We start from the raw sequence: 23,401 nt of genomic DNA, 5'->3' as shown, positions 1-23,401 counted from the left end.
AAATAGAAACGCAACTTTTTAGCTCGCTTCGTCAAAGCCATCGCCCTGTCCCACGCAGTTTTTTTACGTGGACGGAAAAAAAACCAACCCACTCGTGTCTTTGGACTTCCATGCTGGAGCTTCCCAGCATCTTCCCATCTCTTCCACCCGCCCAAGGGCACGTGCCCGCGTCCCGATCCCCGCTGCAGCGGTGCTGAGCCCTGTTCTGGGTTGAAACAGGGTTATTTTAGGTGCAGAAGAGACTGGAATTTGTTAGGAGGGAACAGGAAAACGTTCCCGCTGTCTCACTCGTGAACACAACTCCCACAAAGAAAGTTCCTTCCCTTACAAAGAAAGTAACATTTCCCCTTTGCCCCCTTTTATTCTTGCATTTAAGAAGGAATTTAAAGCAAGCAGAGATGCTGCCTTCTGCACCCTCTGCTCCTCCTTACCAAGTCATAAAACCTTTTTCCATATAAAATATCCGGAACCGGAACGGCTTTGGGGTTTCCCCGGAGATTCGTCCCTCACCACCTCCGTTCACACGCTCCTTTCCACGCCAGAGGACGGCAGGAATGCCTGCGGCAGCACCGCTCTGAATTTGCAACCGATAATTCGAGCAGCAATTATTAAATCCAGATTTGTTGGGGGGGGGGTTTAAAGGAAATTATTTGCAATCAAAACATATTTCGGCTTGGAAAATCGTTGATGCTCGCGGACAGGTGGCTGCAGCTCTCGTGCCAAGTTCGGGAACCCCTCTGCCCTTTTTTTCCCACTTTCCCAGCTTTAACAGCTGTGACCCCTCAGACCTCCCCGTATCCTTCTGCAAATCCTCCTTCCAGGCGAGCCCGGCGGGCAGCGCGAGCCGCAGATGCTGCGGTGCCTGGTCGGCGCCCGGGGACGGACGGATGGACGGACAGGGAGCCGGGAAGCTGCCGGGCGCAGATGGTTGGCTTCACTGTGAGCCCCATCGAAGGGGCACCCGTGCCAAGGGCGGGCGCGGATCCGGCCTCGCACTGAAACCCAGCTCTGCCGCACGCGGGGGTGCCAGGATCCGGCCCAGGGGAGAGCCAAGGAGAGGATGCTCCTGCCCGGCAGTGGGCAAGAGGCTTTGCAAAGCCTACGCCGTAAGCAGCACTTCTGGCTTCACCTAGAAGCGATACAGTAACACAAGCAGAGGATAAATCCGCAAATTACTTCCCCAACTCGATGCTACAGCAGGTAGGCAAGGTAAAAGAAATTAATTTAGAAGTTCCTCACAGCGGTTAGAGACATCCAAAGCACCTCTTACAAGTCCTCGCGTTACTTTGGCTCAGTAAAGATCATCCAATATGAAAACCACACAATCCCTAACAAAAAAAAAAAAAAACGAGGTTTGGAGGAAACACCACGGCTTCGTCCCAGAGCAACCTCCATCAGACAGAGAATTTGGGTGTAGAAGGAGAAAACAGCGGTGCTCTGCTGGGGAGAGATTAAACCTGGCAGGAGCGGTATTACTCAGTACTAAACGAGCTAATTCTGATTATTTCAAAGGCAGCAGAAGGAAATAAATGCCCAGGGATCAAGAAAGCTGATTCCGTAGGTCTTGGGTGTACAGTAAGGTATGAATATAACTTACTATTTAGGTATTTGTCTCCGTATCGAGTATAAAATACACTTAAACTCAGCTGGAAATATTCATGATGTCAGCCCAAGGGTAAAACACGCCTGACCTGCCCCGGGAGAGACACACAAGCTGGCTGCCGGGGGTACCGCAGCATCTCCCTCCTCCGCTCCTTCCCCCCGTTGCACGAAGCATTTTGCAGCCCCCGGAGAAGGGCTGCTGCTGCCCAGCAAAGCTCTCCGATATCTTCTATACGAAGGGTCCGTCCCGCTCGCAAGCCGGCCCCACACCATCCTCCAAACTTGACCTTCCTACCCCATTAAACCATTTTACCTCTTAGCTGTCACCTATAAGGACATGGAAATAACGGAGCTTTTAACGGACGGCTGATTAACGAAGCGGCAGAGCGAGATGCCCGCTCCGTTTTTGCTTTCTGCAGCCCGATTGCTGCCAGCAAAGGGTTTGCTCAGAGCGGGAGCAGCACCCCCGACGCGCGCATCCCTCCGCGTTCGCTAAACCCGGAGTTTCTTCCATCCAGCCTTTTTAGAGGATTTCATTTTTTTTCTCACGCCAGGAAGAAACAGGTGGGTCCATCCTTCAGCCTGAAAGACGACTAAATGTTTACTTAGCCTGGAAAGAATTAATCAGTTGAAAACGATGCTCGAGCACTTGCCAAGCGACCTCTCTGCCCTCGCAAACCGGTTCGCTCTTTCCCGAGCCCCGAGACCTGCCCGGGGGCAGCCTGGCACGGGCAGCCCAGATGCCGGCAGCAGTTGGACTCAGCTCAGCGCAGCAGCTCGCGGTGAGGTTTCAACAAAGATATCACAATTTTTACCATCACCAGGAACGGCTAAGAAGTGATTCGGGTCGTTTCTGCAGCGCAGAAAAATCACACTCCCCCCCTTCCTCCTTTTTTTGGTGTTTTTTTTTGTTTTTTAAATACCAACTTTCACACCGGAATCGGCACAGGAAAACTTCTCGGAGCGATTTGCTAAAAGGTTGGAGAAGTTAGGACCCCTCATAGCAAAAACCATTTGGGGAAAGGGGTGCAAAAAAAAAAAAAAGCAGCTCTGCCATTACTAATCCCTTAGTAGGGTAGAAATTTAGAAATTAAATACATGGCTCACTCGCACAGCTGTCACTGTCAGGTGAAAAATCAGGGACTGTGTAAATACCCAGCGCTGGAAAAAATATTCTCAAAATAGGATGCTGTTAGGAGGGATTATTAGCCTTAGAAAAACCACTTCCAAAGGATAAAACCCACTTCAAAACGAGTTTTAAATACAGCAATTTGGAAAACTGTATCCCCAAGCAGATTTCATCTGGCCAGACTACTCAGTTGCTGCTGAAGCCTGGGCTACAAAGGGTGAATACTACCATGTAAAATATATATTTTTGCTGAAACCTGGGTTAGAAAGGGTGAATGCTATCGTATAATTTTTTTTTTTTTAAAGCTGCAGCTGGCATCTGGGGCATTTGGATGGACAAAAGGAACAGCAGTACCTGAAAACTCATGGTCCCACCAGATATTTCATCCTGGAGCATCCAGGCAGGAAGAAATAGATGCCCCGGGAGAGAGCGAGCAGCATCGAGAGGGGTTAAAGGGCTTTGGAGACCTTCTTCAATTCCCACTGTCACCATGCCCAGTCCCTGCGTGACCTCAAGCAGACGTGTCCCCAAGACTGGATGAGGAGGGTATCAACGCTCCGCTTTCCTCCACGTGGCATCTGCCCTGGCTGCCTGGGGTCCATCCTAGAACCTGCGCACTAATCCATAAATAACATTATAACATCCGTAATTAACATTCTTCCCCTAAAGCTTTCCCTGTGCTTCTGTTGGAGTTAATGATTGGAGTTCAAAGTGCTTTTTCCACCTCCACGCTGCATTTCAAGATCCTCAAACGTGGACTCAAAGTAAACGAAGAGCAAGGGCAAGCCCTGACCTACCAGCTCCTCTACGTGCCATCACATTTAGGGTATTTTGGATATAAGCTAGAGGAAGGGAACGATTGCTGCCTTCAGCATGCGAGGACCACTGCCACCCCAACACATCATTGCAAGAGTTGTTGGGCTGAGGCTGCAGGAGACGACACGTGGACCCAACCGTGCAGAGGGGTGGCAAACCCTCCGCAAAGCCATGGCATGAGGAGGACCATCTGAAGTGGTTGAGTCTCCATCCCTGGAGGTATTTAAAGAACGGATAGATACGGTGCTCGAAGACATGGTATAGATCGACTTGGCAGTGTTAGGTTGATGGTTGGACTCGATGATCTTAAGGGTCTTTTCCAATCTTGACAATTCTATGATTCTAAATCTGGTGCCCCAGTACCCAAAGATGGGCTCCCCAACGCTGGAGATGACTTCTCCGGTTGCCTGGGCCCAAACCTTCCCGTCTCCCATCTGAGTTCCTGCACCAGATGATCCAGCCCCGACCCAAAACTGCTGATCTGCAGCTGAAAACTCCCAACTTTTAATCTGTATAAACCTCCTCTCTAAGGATGTTCTGCTTTTCTTTGATAGCTGCTGTACTCTGAAAGCAAGGAGAGGCGGTCACAAAAGAGGGGAAAAAAAATCCCAGCTAATGAATTACCACTCATCAGCAAATCCTCTACTAACCGACTGTGCGTGTGCTCTCTGCCTATTATAAACACTAAGTAAAACATATTAGCTTAATATGCCACGGGGTGGGAGCAGCCAGTCAGCAAGACGTTGCTGATGGGCAGTAGCTTGTTGAGAAGCCACGCAACCACTTGCGAGCACGTCTGCGCTGTTATACAACGTAGGCGATGCCCTACGTGCTGGTTTTAGTCCCTAAGAGATCTTTCCACTTGGCTCGTCCAGCCCTGGGAGCTGGTAACGCTCACGCAGCACCACGATGCAACTGGGATATGGTGGACTTGGTGTGAAAAGCCGCGAGCCCCCCATTACTCCCCTGCACCCCTCAAAACAAGCATTTCTTGCAGCCTTACTTTTTTTTTTTTTAGCTCGGTTCATCATTTTGGTTTATCCTTTTCTACAGGACCCTTTGGTCAAACAAGCGCCACGGGTGCAATATAGCTCTCTGTGCCCAACGATGCCTTGCTCGCAAACCTGCTCAGCTCTCTAGGAATTGGCATTTGGGTGAATATTTACAGTTGAAATCACTTGGCCCGGGGAACCTCCTCTTCTCTCTGCCCTGCAGTAGGACACAGCATGAAGGATTCATTCTGACGGGGAGATAAAAGTGGCAGGCTGGAAACAGAAAAAGGTTGTTGCATCCAACGGGTGTTTACAGATGCCAGCATGGATCCAAAATCTCCTGGTAGCAGGCTGGTGCCCACACTATTGACCCATGCTGGTTGTATCTCTTCTAGCAAGTAGTGTGGGCCCTTCAGAGCAGATCTGTAGAGGCAACCTGGTGCTGAGGACCCAACATCCACACTACAAATTAAACCCATTTCAGCAAAACCATGTCCTTTGCTTTGCTCCTGCCTGGCCTTGATGACCCAGTGCCCACCAGCAGCTGGAAACATCCTTGGGACTGGTTGCATCTACAAGGGGTTACCTTTGAGCCTCTAAGACTGGTCTCTGAAGCCATCTGAAGCCCAATAACTGGAGGTGTTCCGCTCAGGAGACCAACTTCGAAATATTGTCCTGACCTAGCCGAAAATCCTGCTGGGAATGCAGCTGCTGGCTGCCACGAGGGACAGTACCGTGCTCTTCTCCAGTGGTTTTGCACCACCAAACTTTGCTTTCAAGGATAAAAAAAAACAAAGAGAAGGAAGACCTTCCATTTATACATTATCCAGTCTACGGACCGGTTGGCTTCCGGCTCATTTCCATCCATCGTGGGCATCTCAGGCCAAGAGGGTGCGGTGAGTTCACCATCTCATGCAGCAGAAAGCCGGTGCCAGGCTGGGAGTTTGCCGGGAGGATGGCTCTCAGCGGACGCTGGGAAAGAGTCTGGTGGTGGAAACCACCTCTTACACATCTTTAATTTACGGGGGACATCTGTGTTTGGCTGGGTTTAAGTATTACAAAAGCAAAACTATGCCCCCATGATGCTAAACGAGAAGACGTTGCTTTTATTCTCAACTACGCTCATTGTTTCCGTGTCCGTACGATCTCCCTAAGGCCAAAACCCAGATTTCTGCCTTTCTTCCCCTAAATCCAGAGAGCAAGACGTTTCCTGGGCTACAGATCTAAAGCCACGTTTCAGCAGCCAAATAAGAAGCCAGATTATTCCAAGGTGCCTTACGCCCACAGGAAAAAAAAGTTATTTTCCATACCTCTGCTGGAAATGCAAGGCACTTCCCCCCAAATAACGTAAGGCGAGGGCTATCAGCTGTACCCCACTAATTCAGAAAGGGAGGAAAAAAAAGCAGAAATTGTCCATTTTTTCAGCCAAACTAGTCAAGCATCTCCTTTTTCTGCTCACGACCAACACAGATCCAACACGTGATGAAGCTCTGAGATCTCCTAGCAAGAAAAGATCTGGGTTTAGGGAACGGTGGGCTCCCCAAAGAAAGATGCTCCAGGCTCCGGGGAAGGGCTGATCCAACATCAACACAACACCCTGCCAAGTAAATAACCCATCATTGCCTCCCCAGGTTTGGCTGTGACAGTTTTATTTTTAATAGAACCCATTCAAAACTCAACTAGTCCATTAACCAAAATTAAAAAAAGAAAATCCCATTATTCTTAAGTATTTTCATATGCATTTAAAGCTGGTAGTTAACCTCTGAGTCCCGTTTTTATTTTGTTTTCATTAGTTCCTCCAAAGTAGAGCTCAATTACTGTGGCCGACCCTTCGAGGAGCAAACCAGAGCGCTCCCCGCAACGCCGGCAGCCCCAAATTCAGGCAAAAGCAGCACAAAATACAATCTCATGGCATGAGGTTGCCTCGGCACAGGAGAGGACTGGGGGGACTGGGAGGACTGGGGGGGACAGGGCAGGGAGTGGGCTGGTGCAGCCCCCGGCTCCTGGGCAAAGCTGCCCATCGTGAATCTGCTGCTCAGGCCCCCAGCTGTCAGCTCTGGTTTGGGGGAAAGCAGTAGGGGAAAAAAAGAGGGGGAAAAAAGGAAAAAAAGGGGAGAGGGGAAGGAAAAAAAAGGGGGAAAAAAGGGGGGAAAAAAGGGAAAAAAAGAAGAAAAAAGGAAAAAAAGAAAAAAGGAAAAAAATAGGACAAAAGAAAAAAAGGAGAAAAAAGGCAAAAAGGAAAAAAAGGGGAAAAAAGGAAAATAGCAAAAGGGAGAAAAAAGGGAGGGGAAGGAAAAGAGAAAAAGAAAAAAGGAAAGAAAAAGGGGAAAAAAGGGAAAGAGGGAAAAAGGGAAAAGGGAAAGGTAAAGGGAAAGGAGAAGGAGAAGGAGACGGAGACGGAAAAGAGAAAAAGAAAAAGGAAAAGGAAAAGGAAAAGGAAAAGGAAAAGGAAAAGGAAAAGGAAAAGGAAAAGGAAAAGGAAAAGGAAAAGGAAAAGGAAAAGGAAAAGGAAAAGGAAAAGGAAAAAAAGAAAAAGAAAAAGAAAAAGAAAAAGAAAAAGAAAAAGAAAAAGAAAAAGAAAAAGAAAAAGAAAAAGAAAAAGAAAAAGAAAAAGAAAAAGAAAAAGAAAAAGAAAAAGAAAAAGAAAAAGAAAAAGAAAAAGAAAAAGAAAAAGAAAAAGAAAAAGAAAAAGAAAAAGAAAGAGGGGGAAAGAAGAAATAGGAAAAAAAGAAATAAAAAGAAATAGAAAAAAAAAGAAATAAAAAGAAAAAAAAAAAGAAAAAAGGGCGGACTGAGCGTTATAAAGTGTCTGTCTTTCTGCAAGGGGGGAGCGTTGAGTGTATGAAAGATTAATCCCGAGCTTCGCCCAAAAGAGGCGACATTGTTTTTTAAAGCCTCTAAACCAGTCCCTAACAGAAACTGGATTATGCTGGGCCAGATGTCAGGGCTTCTCAGAAACAATACGGGGTTGTGTATCTCATACCACCCTCATTAAAAAGATTAAAAGTACTTCCTATAGAAAAAAAAAAAAATACGTATTTTCAAATGGGAGCCACAGTTTCCTCCTGCCTGTAATGTCTCCAATCCCGGCAGATGAATTTCACTTTAATGAGATGTCATTTTGGAGAATGGTTTAACATCCCTTCAAAAAAAATCTTAGCCCTAAACCTCGTAAAACCACGTCGAGATTATTAAAAGAAAATTTACCACACAGACAAAATAAAATAAAACAAAATAGAACCCGCCAATTCGCAGAATCCATGACACGGCCGTTTTTAAATGTGATGGAAAAGGCTTTCCAAGTTATCTGCTTAAACACAGGCTTTCTGTTTACTTCTCACTTTCATGTCAAATGAATTTGGGAAGAAAAAAATTGACAGGAACTTTAAGGACATTAGTCACATTTCGACTCCTTTTTCAGATTAACGCATCAAAAGCCGGGCAGGCGGAGGGGTATTTTATCATCTTGATAAAAGAAAATTAACTCCTGGTGCCCCAACCTCTGCCCGTAGGGTTACGATGCTCGCGATCCTTCGCCAACGTGCGAGGAGATCCAGGAGCAATCGGCGCCGGGAACAGAGGAGGCAAAATCCCACCGGAGCATCATCCGAATGAGACAAATAATTTCTAAAGCTGTGCTTGAAAGCCCCCCAAAAATTGGAGATTGCGGTCTGGTCCTTGCAGGCTCCCCCCAGCTTGAAGGAGCTCTAAACTGGTCCACGGGAGGTCAGGATCCCACCTCTTGGACCCCTTCTCCCCTCTAAAGCAAAGGTACCGACCAGTGGAAAAAAACAAATCGACCAAGGAGAGAAGACAGCCTTTGCCGAGATCTTTAAAAAAACCCACATCCCTGTCTGCTCACAATATATGATAACTTCGATTAAAGCTTCCCCCCATCAGAGCACTCAGCAATTATCAGCGGTAGAGGCCTACGTTAACAGCTTTCCGCATCTTCTCTGCAACTTTCAAGATGATGCCCCAGCACTGGAGAAATATGGATTTGCTCCATCCGTCGTGCATTACGGTCCCGAACCCCACTCTCAGCTCTCAACCCCAACCACTGACCCCCCAGGGATCAGGAACACGCCGTGATTTAACGCGCCTTCCTCTTGGAGAACTGCACAAACATCTCCAGACCCTGCATCATCTCGAAGATGCATGGAGAGCAGCATCTTCGCTCTCCAAAACTGCTTGATGACTTCTGGAGGTGCGTTGAGTAAATACATGAGAGCAGTGTCTGCTTAGCAACACAGAGAAATAATCAGGTGTCGTTTATTTGCCTCTGGCTCTTTCTCCTTGAGATTTTTGAGGCGGTGGTTAGGGATGAAGAGAGAAGGATCCTGCCGGCACAGAGCGCACCACAGGCAGAGCCGGCACTGAAAACCGCTTTGCCAACCCACTTCTACCAACTTCCACCACCGGTTGTTAAACCGATGAACCGATGGTCTCCATCGCATAGCATCGCCACTGGATTTTGTATTTTCACAGCTATATCAGGAGTAAATAAAAAAAGTCCTCTCCAGTTCAAACTAATGCTTCATGGACTAATCTGGTTTCTACAGCCACCAAGTCCAGGTGCTTTTGGAGAAGAGGTGTGAATCCCTCAAATGGGAAACCGCAGAATGACAGCCCTTTGGGGGAAGAAGTTTTTCCTAATACCCAACCCAACCCTGCCCTGGCGCAGCTTGAGGCCGTTCCCTCTCGTCCCATCGCTTGTTCCTGGGGAGAAGAGACCGACCCCCCCCGGCTCCAGCCTCCTTTCAGGCAGTTGCAGAGAGCGATGAGGGCTCCCCTCAGCCTCCTCTTCTCCAGGCTGAGCCCCCCCAGCTCCCCCAGCCGCTCCTCCCCAGCCTTGGGCTCCAGCCCCTGCCCCAGCCTCGCTGCCCTGCTCTGGCCACGCTCCAGCCCCTCCATGGCCGCCTTGGGGTGAGGGGCCCAGCGCTGAGCACAGCAGTCGAGGGGCGGCCTCACCAGTGCCCAGTACAGGGGCACCATCACCTCCCTGCTCCTGCTGGCCACACCGTTCCTGATACAAGCCAGGATGCCATTGGCCCTCTTGGCCACCTGAGCACACTGCTGGCTCATGTTCAGCCGGCTGTCAGCCAACACCCCCAGCTCCTTTCCCGCCAGGCAGCTGCCAGCCGCTCCTCCCCCAGCCTGTAGCGTTGCATGGGGTTGTTGTGACCCAAGTGCAGGACCCGGCACTGAGCCTTGTTGAATCAGCATTATCCTTCTAACGATCGCTGGGTCTTGTTAGGGGAATGAGGCTTTTAGGACATTTGCTGCTGTCCCCACGTCCCTTTTCAGAAGACGCTGTCAACATATAGGTAATTTAGGGGATCACCCTCCTTACAGTCCCCAAAGCACAGCAGGCACAACTGGGGCTGCCCGTTCCCCTGCTCTCTCCAATTCTTAGCCAATCGATAATTTTAAAAGGGCATCTTTATTTCCTCCCCAAAGTTGGGTTTTTGAAGCAGAAGAAGGGCGTTCTCCACCGTTTGAGTCTCCAGAAATATGCCCCATGGTGTTCACCCTATACAGCAGTATCTTCCCCAAGTGCTGGAAATAATTCCCCAGTGAGCCTCAAGCCGTGCTGGTCATCATAACTCCATGCCAGCAAAGCAAACCAACTGGAGAAGGGATTTCCCCTAACACTGACAGGTGAGATGAGGGCTAAATCATGCCCAAACGGACCCGAATAAACTCCCCGCAGGAGTCACTCTGGCTCTGTAATCGACAGCGTGGGCAAAGCTACTCAACGTTGGGTTGTAGGACAAGCAACACGCACCAATGCATCTCGAACACTGTTCCACGGTTTCCAGAGATGTCACAAAAGTTGGGTGAACCCATCCCATTTCCAGAACAGATGGACCTCCTGGGGAGCCTTAGAGTGCAATCAAAAAGCTCAGAAGCCATTGAACAACTGTGGCTTAACACGTTACTGCCCATCAGCTTCGATTATGCCAAATGACTCGGTGCAGACTGAAACACTATGGTTTAAGGTGCCGTGCCACGGGGGCTCGGCCGCTCTGCACCGCCCTGATCTGCAATGTAACGGCAGGTACGCAGAGAGGAGAAGACAGCTTCCCCGGAAAGTCACAAGAATATGCTCTCCTCCTCCAAAAAAAGAGAGGATATATTGAGTTTTCACGTTGATGCCATGCAATTAGTATTCACGGCAAGCCAACCATACAGTTCTGCATTCTGCAGGAGTTAGATAGAGCAACTGATCTGGGAAAGCCGTGCTGGCACGCACCCACTGGGGTACGCACGCCTCTATCTTGCAACCCAAGACTTTAGTTCAACCGTGTCTCCTTTCCCAAAGGATTTAGGTAGAAAGAGTTAACTTATATGCTGACAGCACACCAAGACCGGCACCTACGGCTCCTCTCGCCCCGCTCAGACATGGAAAATACCCCACCGCAGAGGGGGAAGCCGAGCACCCTTCCCACACGATACCGTTGTCTCAAGGAGCTGAAACTACTGTTTCACTTCTGCAAGAAAACATGTAACAGGACTCAAGACATGTCAGCAAAATGGGATCACGTAGCAAGGAAAATGTGAAAGGCTTCCCCAGGAGGGGACAGCAGGGTCTGCGTGAAATTAGCTCAGCACCCCAGCGCGGGACTTGGGGGGAAAAACCAATGATGATGCTGCACAAGAGAGGAGACCAAGTGTGGGGATAGCGCTGGAGAATGGTGCCCTCCACACACCCTCAGCAGATACCTTCGCTGGTCAGCAGAAGCTGGAGAGGCAGCATCGGATGGCCCTATCGTTGGAAGTGTTCAAGGTCAGGTTGGACAGGGCTTTAAGCAACCTGATCTAGTGAAAGATGTCCCTGCCGATGGCAGGGGGTTTGGACTAGAGGATCTTCAAAGGTCCCTTCCAACCCAAACCATTCTATCATTCTATGACCTGGGTGATGAGTTGGGTTGATCAGTTGGAAATGGATATCTGAAGACCATTGGTAAGAGAGTAAAGAGAAACTGGAAACCAAAAACTCACCCACCATGAAGGAAAGGAAGGGATGAGACAGGGAGGTTGGTGTGTCCAAGCCACCCAGCACACAGCATCTCAACCTCCTGAAAAGACGGCGACTGGCAGAGACAGTGGTTTCTCCTCCTCTTGGGCGCTCAGCCCTATGTCCCTTTGCCCCGGGGAGGTGGCACTTGCACCCATCACTGCGGTTGAGCACCAGCCCGTTTCACAGCCTGCATCACCCACTTTACCTTTCAGCGCAAAACCCTAAAGGCTTTTGCAGGGGAATGGGTGGCGAGGACCCAAGTCAAGCCCAGAAGGCTCTCGTTTCCATCTTAGTCCATTCAATGTGCTCCAGGCCAAGGAACAGAAAGAAAAGAAGAAAACAAAACTAAACCACACAAGTGTATCCTCTGCTGACAAGTCTTTTCTACTGAGCAGGCATTTCTCTGACAAATGTTATATTATCTTGTTCTTTACTTATTTATAGTGCTGGAGGGGTAGGACTGTCCCTCAAGAGGTGCTGCTAAGTTTTCTGAAGGAAATATCTGAGCTTCTCCATCAGTGCCAGACTATATTTGCAGACAGGTTACTTTTAAACACACGCATCAGTATTTTAGAAGAAAACTCTTCAAAGTGGGTCAGTGTTTAACTCGCCCATCGGGGATCTATAAACACAACGTCAGCCGCTACGCATAGGTCTCCCTGCTCCCAAAAATGTGTCTTAAAGTGGCTCTGTCTCTCCATGAGAAGGTGAGCTGGGGTCTCCTGCAGACGTTGGTGCACCCTCCTTCTCCCGGCCAATGCTCTCTGTTGCTCTTGGCACAGTTCCTGGCTGAGGAACATCATCCCCCATACAGGGGCACGGGTATTTCCCACTGCTGCCTTGGGATGGATGCTCAATGGCATTTGGGTTTGTCCTGTTTGCCCTGCTCCGCTTGCAAGAAGACTGTCCCTTCGGTGGAGCACGTGGCTTTGCAAAGGGGTGTATCTGCAATGGCCAGGAGCATCCTCCTGCTGTTATCTGCTCCTTCCAGCCAAGGTGCGTTGGGGTGGAAGACCCCAGCCAGAATGGCAGACGCCCTACCTACCTTTCTAGCAGTTTCCACAATCCTACAGCGCCCTCAACCCCAGAAGGCTTCTGCTGCCTTTGGGTAGGATCTATGAAACCTGGACATCCTGGTTTACTGGCGGCCGCATCTGCTGACACCACGTGAACCACGGAAAGAGGCTGGAAGCAGGAGCAGCGTCGCCGCTGTCGCTCAGCGTGCCACTTCGTCCGTCGCAACTCCTCCGTAGCAACTCGCTCAGCCCTCTCCCGGCGGTGAGAGGCTGTGTGGGGAGAGGGCATCCCCCCGCGATTTCTAAGCGATGACCAACCGCAATGTCAATAGGAGCAAATGAAATTTAAGGCAAGCAAATCACAGCCCTTCTGAGCTGCGCTCCTGCAAAGCAGAGAGAGATAAGGGGGAGGAGTGAAAAGGAGAATCAATAAATCTTAACCTCATTCACAATGATCTGGAGCTCTTATTAAGTAAATTAATTTAAGTTAATTTAACTCGATCATGACTCCCGATCACAGTGATTTAGTGAGGGGGAAATTGCATTAGGAAAGGCCACACTCACTAGATAGAAGAACGGAAGAAAATTAGATCCACTTAGCAATGTGAATTAATATGGAAATAGCAGGTGTAAATTTAACCTTATCAAGAGAGTGAAAATTATCTTCATAAATTTGGAGAAATAGCCCCCAAGTTGCTTATAAATCTATTTAAAACAAAAATATTACAAAAAGTGTAGTAAAATTAATTTAAAATATACTCCCATCTATTGCCTCTAAGAAAAGTCAGCAGCAGGGTGAAGTTTAATGCAACCCAGCAATAAGGGGAGAAGGCAACTCATCACCGAGGGATTAGCACCGGGTACCTCCGGACCTGCAGCGACTCTCCCCGTCACTCATTTCCCAAAGACACGTCCCTCTTCATCTTAGTCTGCTGATTTGGGGGAGTTTGTCGGCAACGAGGGCAACGTCCCGGATGCCCCAGCAAGGTTTCTTGCTGCAAACTGCAGCGCAGATAGCCAAAAAGAGAGGGGGGAATCCCATAGAACATCTTGAGCGACAACAAGTTGACAAGACGGACAAGAACACAGCTCCTGCCTAAAGTTTATTAAGGCAGCGTATTAAATCTGAAAAGATCGGTGCCTGTGTGAAACCCTTGCACGTCACTTTTGGACCCCCCAAAACCTGGATTTCATGGTAGGAACTTAGCGTCAGCTAGAAACCAATTTGGGAGTAGCACTTGACTGCAGCACCACCAGCCTTTTAACATCATCCTTCTGGCTTAAGGTGAAAAGGATATTAAAAATAAATAGTTGACCATTCGGTGTGATGCCCACCGAAAGATTAAAAATGAGAAGGTGACTAAACCAGTGCTGCAGGCATGCACAGCGTGTCCCACCGCTGCCGGAGCTGCCCGTTGTTTTGGCATAAGCACAGCAAAGCAGCGAGAAAGCAGCTCCCGGCTCATTGCTTGTTACAGGTCCAAGAGGATGCTATCAAGGATGGAGCAAAAAAAAATAAATGTAAAAACTACAGAAGCATTTGCCATGTGCTTCCTCCAGAGAGTCCAGATGACTGATCACACACAAGGAAGGTAATAGGGAGACTGAGTAAGAGATTTATTGCTTCTTTAAAATATAATTGTTTTAATTTGCTGATGGCATTTTATCAAGATTTGTCTGAAACAGTTGTAAGATCTAAACTGCATCATTTAATGAAGTCAAAGATTAATACGGATAAAATTATTCTACAAGGGGAAGCGCTCAGCCAATCGCAGCGGCAAAACCAGGTCGCTCCTCTGCAAAATCACTGCTGGGCTGAGCAAGACCCAGCACCCAGCAGCTGGAGACTCCTGCTCTAACCCTGCCTGAATCCCCTGCCTGAAGCTCCTGCCCTCCTCAGCTCTCACCGCAGGTCCTCCATCCATCAACCACCCAGGTCTGGAGTAACCAGCTACAAGGAAAGAACCTGAGCCAAACAGTTGGAGCACGAGTTGTTTTCTATTAACTAGGGCTGAAGTTCATAGAATCATCAAATGGTTTGGGTTGGAAGGGTTCAAAGGTCACCTACTCCAACCCCCTGCCATGAGCAGGGACATCTTCAACCAGATCAGGTTGCTCACAGCCCCGTCCAACCTGGTCTTGAATGTTTCCAGGGATGGGACCTCTACCACCTCTCTGGGCAACCAAGTCAGTCATCTCTTACAGCATTGGATTAAACACATGCATCTGCACGTCATGAAGGGGCAGCGGATTAAATTTGACACAACTCCCTCCCTTACTACTGATGTCTGAAAGGGTTTCACGAGTCGGGCTCGTACATCAACGGGATAATGGGTTTGGGCAATGTCATGTCACAGTATGACACGATGAGTCTTGCTATAAAGAGCATCAAGTGGCAAAAAACCCATCATATTTCACTGGCTGGGAAAGCCATTGCAGAACCGAATCCACCAACAGACAGCAGGTACAAGACGCAAATTCCCCTCCCAGGAATAAAATTGGGAGGATTACGGAGCAGGGCGAGCCTTGCCTGGCTCACATTTTCTCTTTCAAGGTCCCAGCTGAGGCACATTAACTGCAGAGAGACCCTAAAGCATCAGTTTTGCACAGATCCGTTGCAGAACATTTCACTGTCACAAAAACTAGAAACAAAAATCAATCTTTTCTCCGATAAATGGTCAGGATTTGCAGCGAGGGCAGTGACGGAGCAAGAAGGGTTGTTTGAACAGGATTGCCTGTACCAGGAGCAGAAAGCAGCAGCTCTTTCCACCTAAATAAAAGGAGGATTTGCAAAAAAAGGCCGGTTCAGGACCAAAAGAGCAGCAAACTTGGGGATGGGAAAGGGCAAGATGCATGTCGATGTGGATGTAAATGCGCTCATTAGGGGCAATTTGAGCAGCAGATCAGTGACTGTAGCTACAGGAGTGACCAGGACCAGAGTCAGCATTACACCAGCACTGCAGGAGGGAACAGGAGATTAAAAGCCACGAGAAACAAATCTTCATTTGCATTGAAAATACCAGGCGCCATAATTACCGGCAGCAAATGATGAACCTCTAAGAAGCAGTACAATTTAAAATTTTACCATAACATACTTGTACATTCACAATGCAAAAGCCACATTTTGAAAAATCAAGAATAATAATATTTTTAAAACGCTGCTTTTGGGGCCAAAGAAGAAACACAACAATTACTTATGTGATGGTCTGGCTTTCTGTCGTAGCCTGAGAGCGGTGAGCAAGCAAGAAGTGTCACTGGCAGGTAAGACGCGCACACATGCTGCCTTGATTCAGCGAAAACGTAGCATAAGGGAGCAAAAAAAAGAATATGTGGTTTGTTTGTGGCAAGGGAAATGTAATAAGTTGGCCCCAAGGACGTGCAAATGGAGGTGGCACCTACAAACAGAGCAGCAATTGGAGTGGAGGAGGCAAACCAGCTGCTTTTGGGGGCCAGTAAGAGGAGACGTGTGGCTCTCAGGACTGGATAAAAGGGCACGATGTGCAGGTGGGAAGATATTGAAGGCAAAAGTAGAAGGTGAAGAAAAAGGAGGCGGCGGTGCAGGTAAGACCGCAGCAAATTTGGGTGGAAATCAGCTGTTGGATCCCACAGTTTCCATGTGAGAAGAAGCACTTTGAAACCGAGGCTGGTATAGTACACAAGATGAGGAGTTTCTCAACTAAGAGCTTGAGAAAACACGACAAAATAATAGACTTAATTTTCTAATTTAAAAAATAGTTTGAAAATAAACACCTCTTTTTTAAATCTCTCTGTTTACCTGGAACTTTGCCTCATCACCCTGAAGTCTTCCAAAACCAACCCTCCCTTCAGATACCAATATTTGTGAAACTCAAAGCCAAATTCACTTAGTATAGGGAAAAATCAGGCAAAATTCGGCTTTAAAAACAGTCACCGCAATCTTTGTCTCTCCGCAGCACCCACCATGAAAGCCGTCAACCCTTGGGGCACTGCTGGGGGAAATAACTTCTGGAAGATACCAGCTGGAGCAGGGCATCAATGCCGACCCGTGTTGCTGCTCCACCAGAGGAGCCGATGGTGGGGGACGGCCCGCAGCATCCCCCAGCTCCTCGGGTTTGCTACGGTGGAATGAATAATAAAATGAACAAGCCCATAGGCTCTCTTTGCCCAAAATATTGCCTGTGACAGTGGCAAACCAGCATTTCAGGGGGAGGAGAAGTCATTCTCAATCTAAGAAGAGCCTGAATCTGGGTTATAACCAAAAACGCCAGTTCTAATAGTGCCTTTTTTTAGGGTATCAATTACCATAATGACCTTTCTGCTTACACACAACTTCCAGACTTTGTCTTGCCCTCTGAGATGTTCCTTGGTAACATCTCCACCAGATAATGTGACTGCAGCTCGCTTGTAGCTGAAATATGGACAGCAGCTCAGCTGATTTAAGAAGACTCAGCCTCAAGGGTACGGCACCATCCTTGGCTGACGCTCTTCTTCAGACGGGTGCTGGCATGCCGAATTATTCGCTACAGGGCTGGGCTGATGCTCCACCCGTCCAGATAACCCAGCAAGAAGCAAGTTTGTGCCTGCACCCACCTCCTGGTGTAGGTTTGGGACATCTGCCTCCACCACGCTTTCAATAAGCTCCTCTGTAGCACCAATGTACACAATAATGTTATAAAGTAGAGGGAAGGTCTGGCTTCGTTAGCAGGCTTGACCATCCCTAATTGACAGGCCACGTCTATCTCCAAAAGCAAGTTTACTTGGATGTAAAAAGCTGTGTGCGTTTATTCATCTTCCTTACAGCTTATTTAACTGCTTCGTAGAAACAATTACTTCAAACAGGGAATAAATATGAAGCCACAGACTGCGGTAAGCTGTTGGCCGCCGACTCAGGCTAACGTGATTACTAATGCGATTTTACACTTTAAGTCAATAAAATGTGCGTAGAAGTGGCTAAACAAATAGCGAAATTAAGCGATGAACATGCAACAGCAATAACACGGAGCCAACGTGGGAGCTCCCTTGGCTCCCGTGTCCCAACCAGCTGCACGCAAGGGATGGAAGAATTACCTGGATGTCACCGGACGCCTCGTCTTCCAGTTGGGAATGGGGCTGCTGAAGGACGATAAGGCTGGAGACACTACGTTCTTCTTCACTATCCTGTAGCGTGTCTTTATCACCTTGTTGGCTGGGGGGCTCCTTACGAAGTGCAAGTTGGCTCCTACGAGAAAGCAAATGGAAAAAAGGACTTGAAATTCAGGTGTGCGTGGGACAGAAGGGACCTCACCAAGGTAGGTCCTACGGCCAACTCTTTTGCACCTGCAAAAGGGGCAGAAGACCCCTGGGATGCGTCAGGCGTGGGACCACCGTGGTTGACGGTAACAGAAAGGCTCTGATGGGCTTGAGGGTGTTTGGTTTCACCAGCCCGGCAGCGAAACTCTACCAGGTGAATCATGCATTCACCAACAATCCCTTGATCCCCAACACTGGAAAACACATTTACGCATTTAATCATTCCCGTTTTCATCATATTTTGCAGGATGATCTACACACCGGTTTATTCTGCTGAATGTTTCATGCAATTAACAGTTATATGTTTGACTCTGGTTTTCCTCCACTTGATAGCTAGCAATTTTTTTTGCGGCTTTAAGGAATGCATCTAATTGCCCGACTTTTATAACATACAGCTATAACTGCCCAGATAATTAAAGCTGACACTACATGCTGAGACTAAGTCTTCTGGTTTTATAACTGATTTAAAGGGCCGGCTGTTTTTCTTGGAGATACTCTAATTAAAATTATTGCAAGGTTGAGAGGGGAAAAGCCGAATCATTATTTCCCCTGAAAATGTTATACCCGTCCCCATGTTTGTCTCTGTGAGAGAAGGGAGAATAGCGTTGCTTCCCCCGTAAACTGGAAATCCCAGGATGTGTCTAAACAAGAAAATCAGGGAAATGCATTTTAGAGCCAATCTCGTTCCCTAGAGGAGAGGGAGCAGCTTCCCCATCTCCCTGCAGCAGTGGTAATGGCGATCCCTGGCTTTATATTTAATACGTGCATTCCCAAGCAAGCCGGCATCTCGCGTTGGGTTCGGGAGGGATCAGGCAACCCGCAGCATGAATTTCCACTTCCAAACTCAGCCAGAGAGTTACAACTTCTGCTGGGGGGGGAGGAGAAAAGCAGACTGCGCCACGACAGAAAAATCACTGGAATTTTTCATAATAAAGCTGACGTTCCTCGATACTATGGTGTAAGATAAATGATCACCAAGCGAGAAGCCTATGAAGGGATTCACAGCCTTCAACGCTGCTTATAAAGCCCGAGCACGCTCACGACACTACACAAATAATCTCTTTTATACGGCTGCAATACAATTTGGAAGGCTTTTGGGCCAGCTCTAACTTGGCATTGCGCTTGCCCACGCCGCAGCGTATGGGACCTCCTCTTTGCACCATGCATGAAGCCAGATCCCAACACCGACGCGTTATTTTGAGAGAGACTCTTTTACATCCCCTCGACTCCTGCGCGGGACCCCTGCTTAATTAATGCATCAAAATAATGTCTGTGTGCAAATTATTTTCTGCGGCGTCGCAGTAAGCAGCACGCTTTTGACGATGCTTTCAAGACCGGCGCAGTGCTGTTAACCAGCGAGCATCCATAAAACCAGCAGTGCTACAAAGTACGCTCCAAGTAAGGATGCGTTAAGTCAACCGGTAAATGTTGAACAAACGGAAAAGCCAGGAAGTTAACGCCAGTAACTCAAAGAGCTTCTGGTGATTTGGGATGAAAATTAAAAGAAATTAAAATTAAACCAGATGTTTTGTGGGCTCATGTGATCTTCGTGAAGTTCAACAAGGCCAAGGGCAAGGTCCTGCACCTGGGTCGGGGCAAGCCCCAGTATCAATACAGACTGGGGGATGAATGGATTGGGAGCAGCCCTGCGGGGAAGAACTTTGAGATACTGATGGACAAAGAATTGGCCATGAGCCGGCAATGTGCGCTCGCAGCCCAGAAAGCCAAGCGTACCCTGGGCCACATCCAGAGCAGCGTGGGCAGCGGGGCGAGGGAGGGGATTCTGCCCCTCTGCTCCGATGTCCTCAGACCCCCCTGCAGCCCTGCCTCCAGCTCGCGGGTCCCCAGCACCAGACAGACATGGACCTGTTGGAGCGGGGCCAGAGGAGGCCACGGAAATGGTCCGAGGGCTGGAACCCCTCTGCTATGGAGAAAGGCTGGGAGAGTTGGGGTTGTGCAGCCTGGGGAAGAGAAGGCTGCGGGGAGACCTTCTTGTGGCCTGTCAGTGCTTAAAGGGGGCTGGTAAGAAAGATGGGGACAGACTTTTTAGTAGGACTTGCAATGATAGGACAAGGGGTGATGGTTTTCAACTCAAAGAGGGGAGAGTCAGACTAGATAGGAGGAAGAAATGTTTTACGCTGAGGGTGGTGAGGCACTGGCACAGGATGCCCCGAGAAGTTATGGCTGCCCCATCACTGGAAAAGTTCAAGGCCAGGTTGGACGGGGCTGTGAGCAACCTGATGCAGTGGGAGAGGTCCCTGCCCATGGCAGGGGGGTTGAACGAGAGGATCTTCAAAAGTTCCTTCCAACCCAAACCATTCGATGATTCGATGACCAGAGGAGCTGCAGACACCCGTCGCTTTAGAGGTTAGGCAAGAAGAGAGAGGAAAGAAGATGGAAAGCAAACAGGTTTTCATCGCTGTTTCCCTCTCCTGGAACTTTTTGTATCAGACTAAATTCTTCGGGGCAGCGTCTGCACCATTGCGTGGGTTTTTAAAGCCCTTTGCAAGGTTTAAGCTCTAATTACAATTATAATTGCTCACAAGCACCGGCAAAGTTGGAGCGTTTTGCTTCAGAGAACTGTATTTAGGATTGCAAAATGGGAACCGCAAAAGCACAGACATGCAAACCCCTGCATGGCCCAACGCTGCACACACACGATGACATCCCAGCTACGGTGAGGGCTGGTGACTACAAGACCCTTTTGTCACCCACGAGGCATGGACACATCCAGTTCCCCACAGATATAGCATCAACCACGTACCCAAATCAGCACTTTCGCATCAGGGAAGGGATTAGAGCCGCAAATCCACTCCCCAAACAGCGACAGCACGAGTTGACCCTTTCCCTCCACCGCTCCGACCTTATAAAATTATTAAGCTGGGAATTTGTTGAATACATTATTAACGTGGGGTTTGTTGTTTTTTTTTTTTGCCCCTACGCAAGCTCTAGCGGTCACTAATCAACCCAGAACCTCATCAAACTCCTGCCTGACATCGTCCCCCGCCTCACGCTCGCACAAGAAATAGAGGTCCCAAATTGTTGCGGCTTGCGGGCGTCCCCCCCCCCCGCTTTGCACAGACGGGCTGGCACCTGGTAAACTCTATTCCCCGGCGGTAATTGGATGGTGTATTCATGCCGGAGCTGCTCTTCTGAAAGTGCCTGCGCACACAGCTCCAGCATTAACCACCTCCTGAAAGAGACTCTCCGAAGAGCTCAGTTTTCTATTATTACTTGCTAGCTGAGGGGTTTTGTGTAGATAATCATGTTATTTAGATAGGATGTTGGTTTAATTCCCTTCATTACAGGCTCCCAGGGTTGTAATTTTTTTTCTCCGCATGATGTATTCCCCGTGGCACATTTCACTCAAATCAAACACTTTACGCTTTTATTACAAACAATACCCCAGCGTCCCCCGTTATCAGCCCGGCGCACACATGCACACTCCTCGCAGAGATCCAGAGGTCAGTTCTAATGACTAATCGATCTCATTAGCTTTCCTAATTAAAAACTTTACTACCGCAATGGAAGACAAACTACAAAAAAACTGCTTGCATCATATTTGAATGGGATATGAGCATCATTTATCAGCCAGGGCTCGCAGCCCATGCCCATCGCAACGGGCCGCACGCTGCTGAGGTTGGTGCTTTATTCGGAGCCGTGCATCCCCCGGGCACCGCTCGCACCTACCGTGCCCGCGGAAAAAAATCCTGCTGCAAACTCCACCGCTGACCTTGAGATGGGCAATTTGCTGCCAAAACCTCTTGCCACGGCGTTCCGAGAAGATGGGATCCGGGACCCACCAGCGCACGCATCCTTTAGGAAAGGGGTTGAATGCAACACGCTTACAAGGATCCTTATTTCTGCTCTTATTTTGCCGTGAAGTACCAGGAATCGACCCCCTGGGGAAGCTGAAGCAGGGAGGGCAAAACCCGGGCTGGCTCCTGGGACGTCGGCGGGAGAGCTGGAAACAACCCGAGGTCCGGCTCGCTTTCTGGCATCCTTAAAACATATAAGCACCGCCGCACCCTAAACTTTTATATTCTCCAACCATTCCAAAATGCCTCTTATTTCTATTCTGTGCCTCCCCAAAATGAACGAAGCTTTAGCAGTTAAAAGCGATAGCTTTTTCCCAACACCAATACAAAGCGGAGAATTAAGATCACTCGCAAGGAAGCTTCAACAAGCAAAGTAAAACCTTTTGTAAACACATGTTTTCATCCCCATGGCAAGAAAAATGCAGGGGGAACATTGACCTGCTGTTACTTACTCCAAATCCTTCATCCCTATAAGCTCTCATCAAATCTGAATCCTCTGTATCTGCCAAAAAATAAGCAGAGGGGAGGCAGATATTAGCTAATTTTGCTTCTCAATCGAACCAGGTCCTATAATCTCGGTCCTACAATAACATAGGGGCTGGCACGCAGGCGGTGGGGAACACCACACCCTGAGCCATTTATTTCTGCATGGCTGTGCCATTACAGCATCTCTCCGGGGACGGGCCAGCATCGTCAGCCAGCCGAGCCCTAACGAGCAAGTGTGCAAGTCCATGCGGCCAGAGGAAGATGCTCGGGGCGGATTAAGGAAACTGCAATATTGGTGGAGTAAATTCTGTCCACCTACTGCTGGGAAAAAGAAAGTTAAAGAAGCAAGGGTAGTTTCAGGAGCGCAGATTCCCAAATTCAAGAGGTTAATGCTGCTTTTGGAAAAGGATGTAGGACAAAGAAAGCACCCCATGTGGGCATGGGAATTGTGGAAACTGGAAACAAATTAAAGTAATCAGTGCTGTGGGCCATGACGTGACCTGAGTCCCTACCAGGTCTCCTGCCCTCCATCATCGGCTATCACGAGCCTCCCCATGCGTGAGCCTCCGCCGGGGCACGCTGGACCACCAGCGGCTCGGTGCCGAGCCGCCGCCGCCGCTGCTGTTAAACCCCTCTCTGAGACGAGCCGGAGAAGCGATGAGTGACAGGTACATTGATCTTCCAGCACTTGGAAGCGAGATGAGAGCGGGAACGAATGCAAATTGGGGAGCAGAAGCTCTACCTTTGATACAGTACCGGCATCGTCCTCAGCTCCGGAGGAAACCTCAGGGAGGCGAAGGAATGCAGCAGGGCCACCCTAAGGGGCCCTTTTAACTCAGTCACACCAAGGCCACTAAGAAAAAAGCAAAGCAGAGGCCAAAAACCTCTGATAAAACTGAATTGCTTTTTCAAAGACAGTCATTATGAAGGAAAATAAAGAGCTAAGGAGTATTAGTACATGTGCAAAGGATGCCACCAGCGTGCCGTTAACTCCTGATACAGGCTCTGATGCTAGCAGAGATTTAAAAAAACCCACATTTGAAACCAAAAGCAGCTCCAAAAAGAACTAAAAATCTCTGCCGAAGAGCATTCTGAAAGCAAACACTTTCTAACATGAAGATGAATCCCGCAAACATCCTCGCCGCGGGATTTGCTCCGGGTCTGGAAGCAAAGATTCAGCAAAAACCACTGTTATTTCTTCCTCAGCTCCCAGAATGAAGCTGCTGCTCATCTGCTACCCAAAGCCAACC

At 48.6% G+C, this 23,401-nt stretch overlaps 1 protein-coding gene across 5 annotated transcripts in view; it reads right to left on the bottom strand.

The window, feature by feature from the left end:
* Nucleotides 1–23,401, bottom strand: part of ZC3H3 (zinc finger CCCH-type containing 3) — a 181,431-nt gene that overhangs the window by 86,361 nt on the left and 71,669 nt on the right. For all 5 annotated transcript variants that reach the window (XR_015700085.1, XM_087738096.1, XM_087737893.1 and 2 more), the window contains exon 4: nt 17,626–17,776. Coding sequence is in view for 4 of the 5 variants with exons in the window: in XM_087738096.1 (XP_087594222.1) it covers nt 17,626–17,776 (151 nt within the window). In the remaining variant the exon portion in view is untranslated. The remainder of the gene's footprint in view (nt 1–17,625; nt 17,777–23,401) is intronic.

Source organism: Nipponia nippon, unplaced genomic scaffold (genome assembly GCF_047370975.1).
Source record: "Nipponia nippon isolate SJK-2023a ecotype South Korea unplaced genomic scaffold, ASM4737097v1 scaffold_1, whole genome shotgun sequence".
Lineage (NCBI taxonomy): Eukaryota > Metazoa > Chordata > Aves > Pelecaniformes > Threskiornithidae > Nipponia > Nipponia nippon.
Note: the sequence above shows the minus strand (reverse complement) of the source record. Positions and strands in the feature narration are given on the sequence as shown.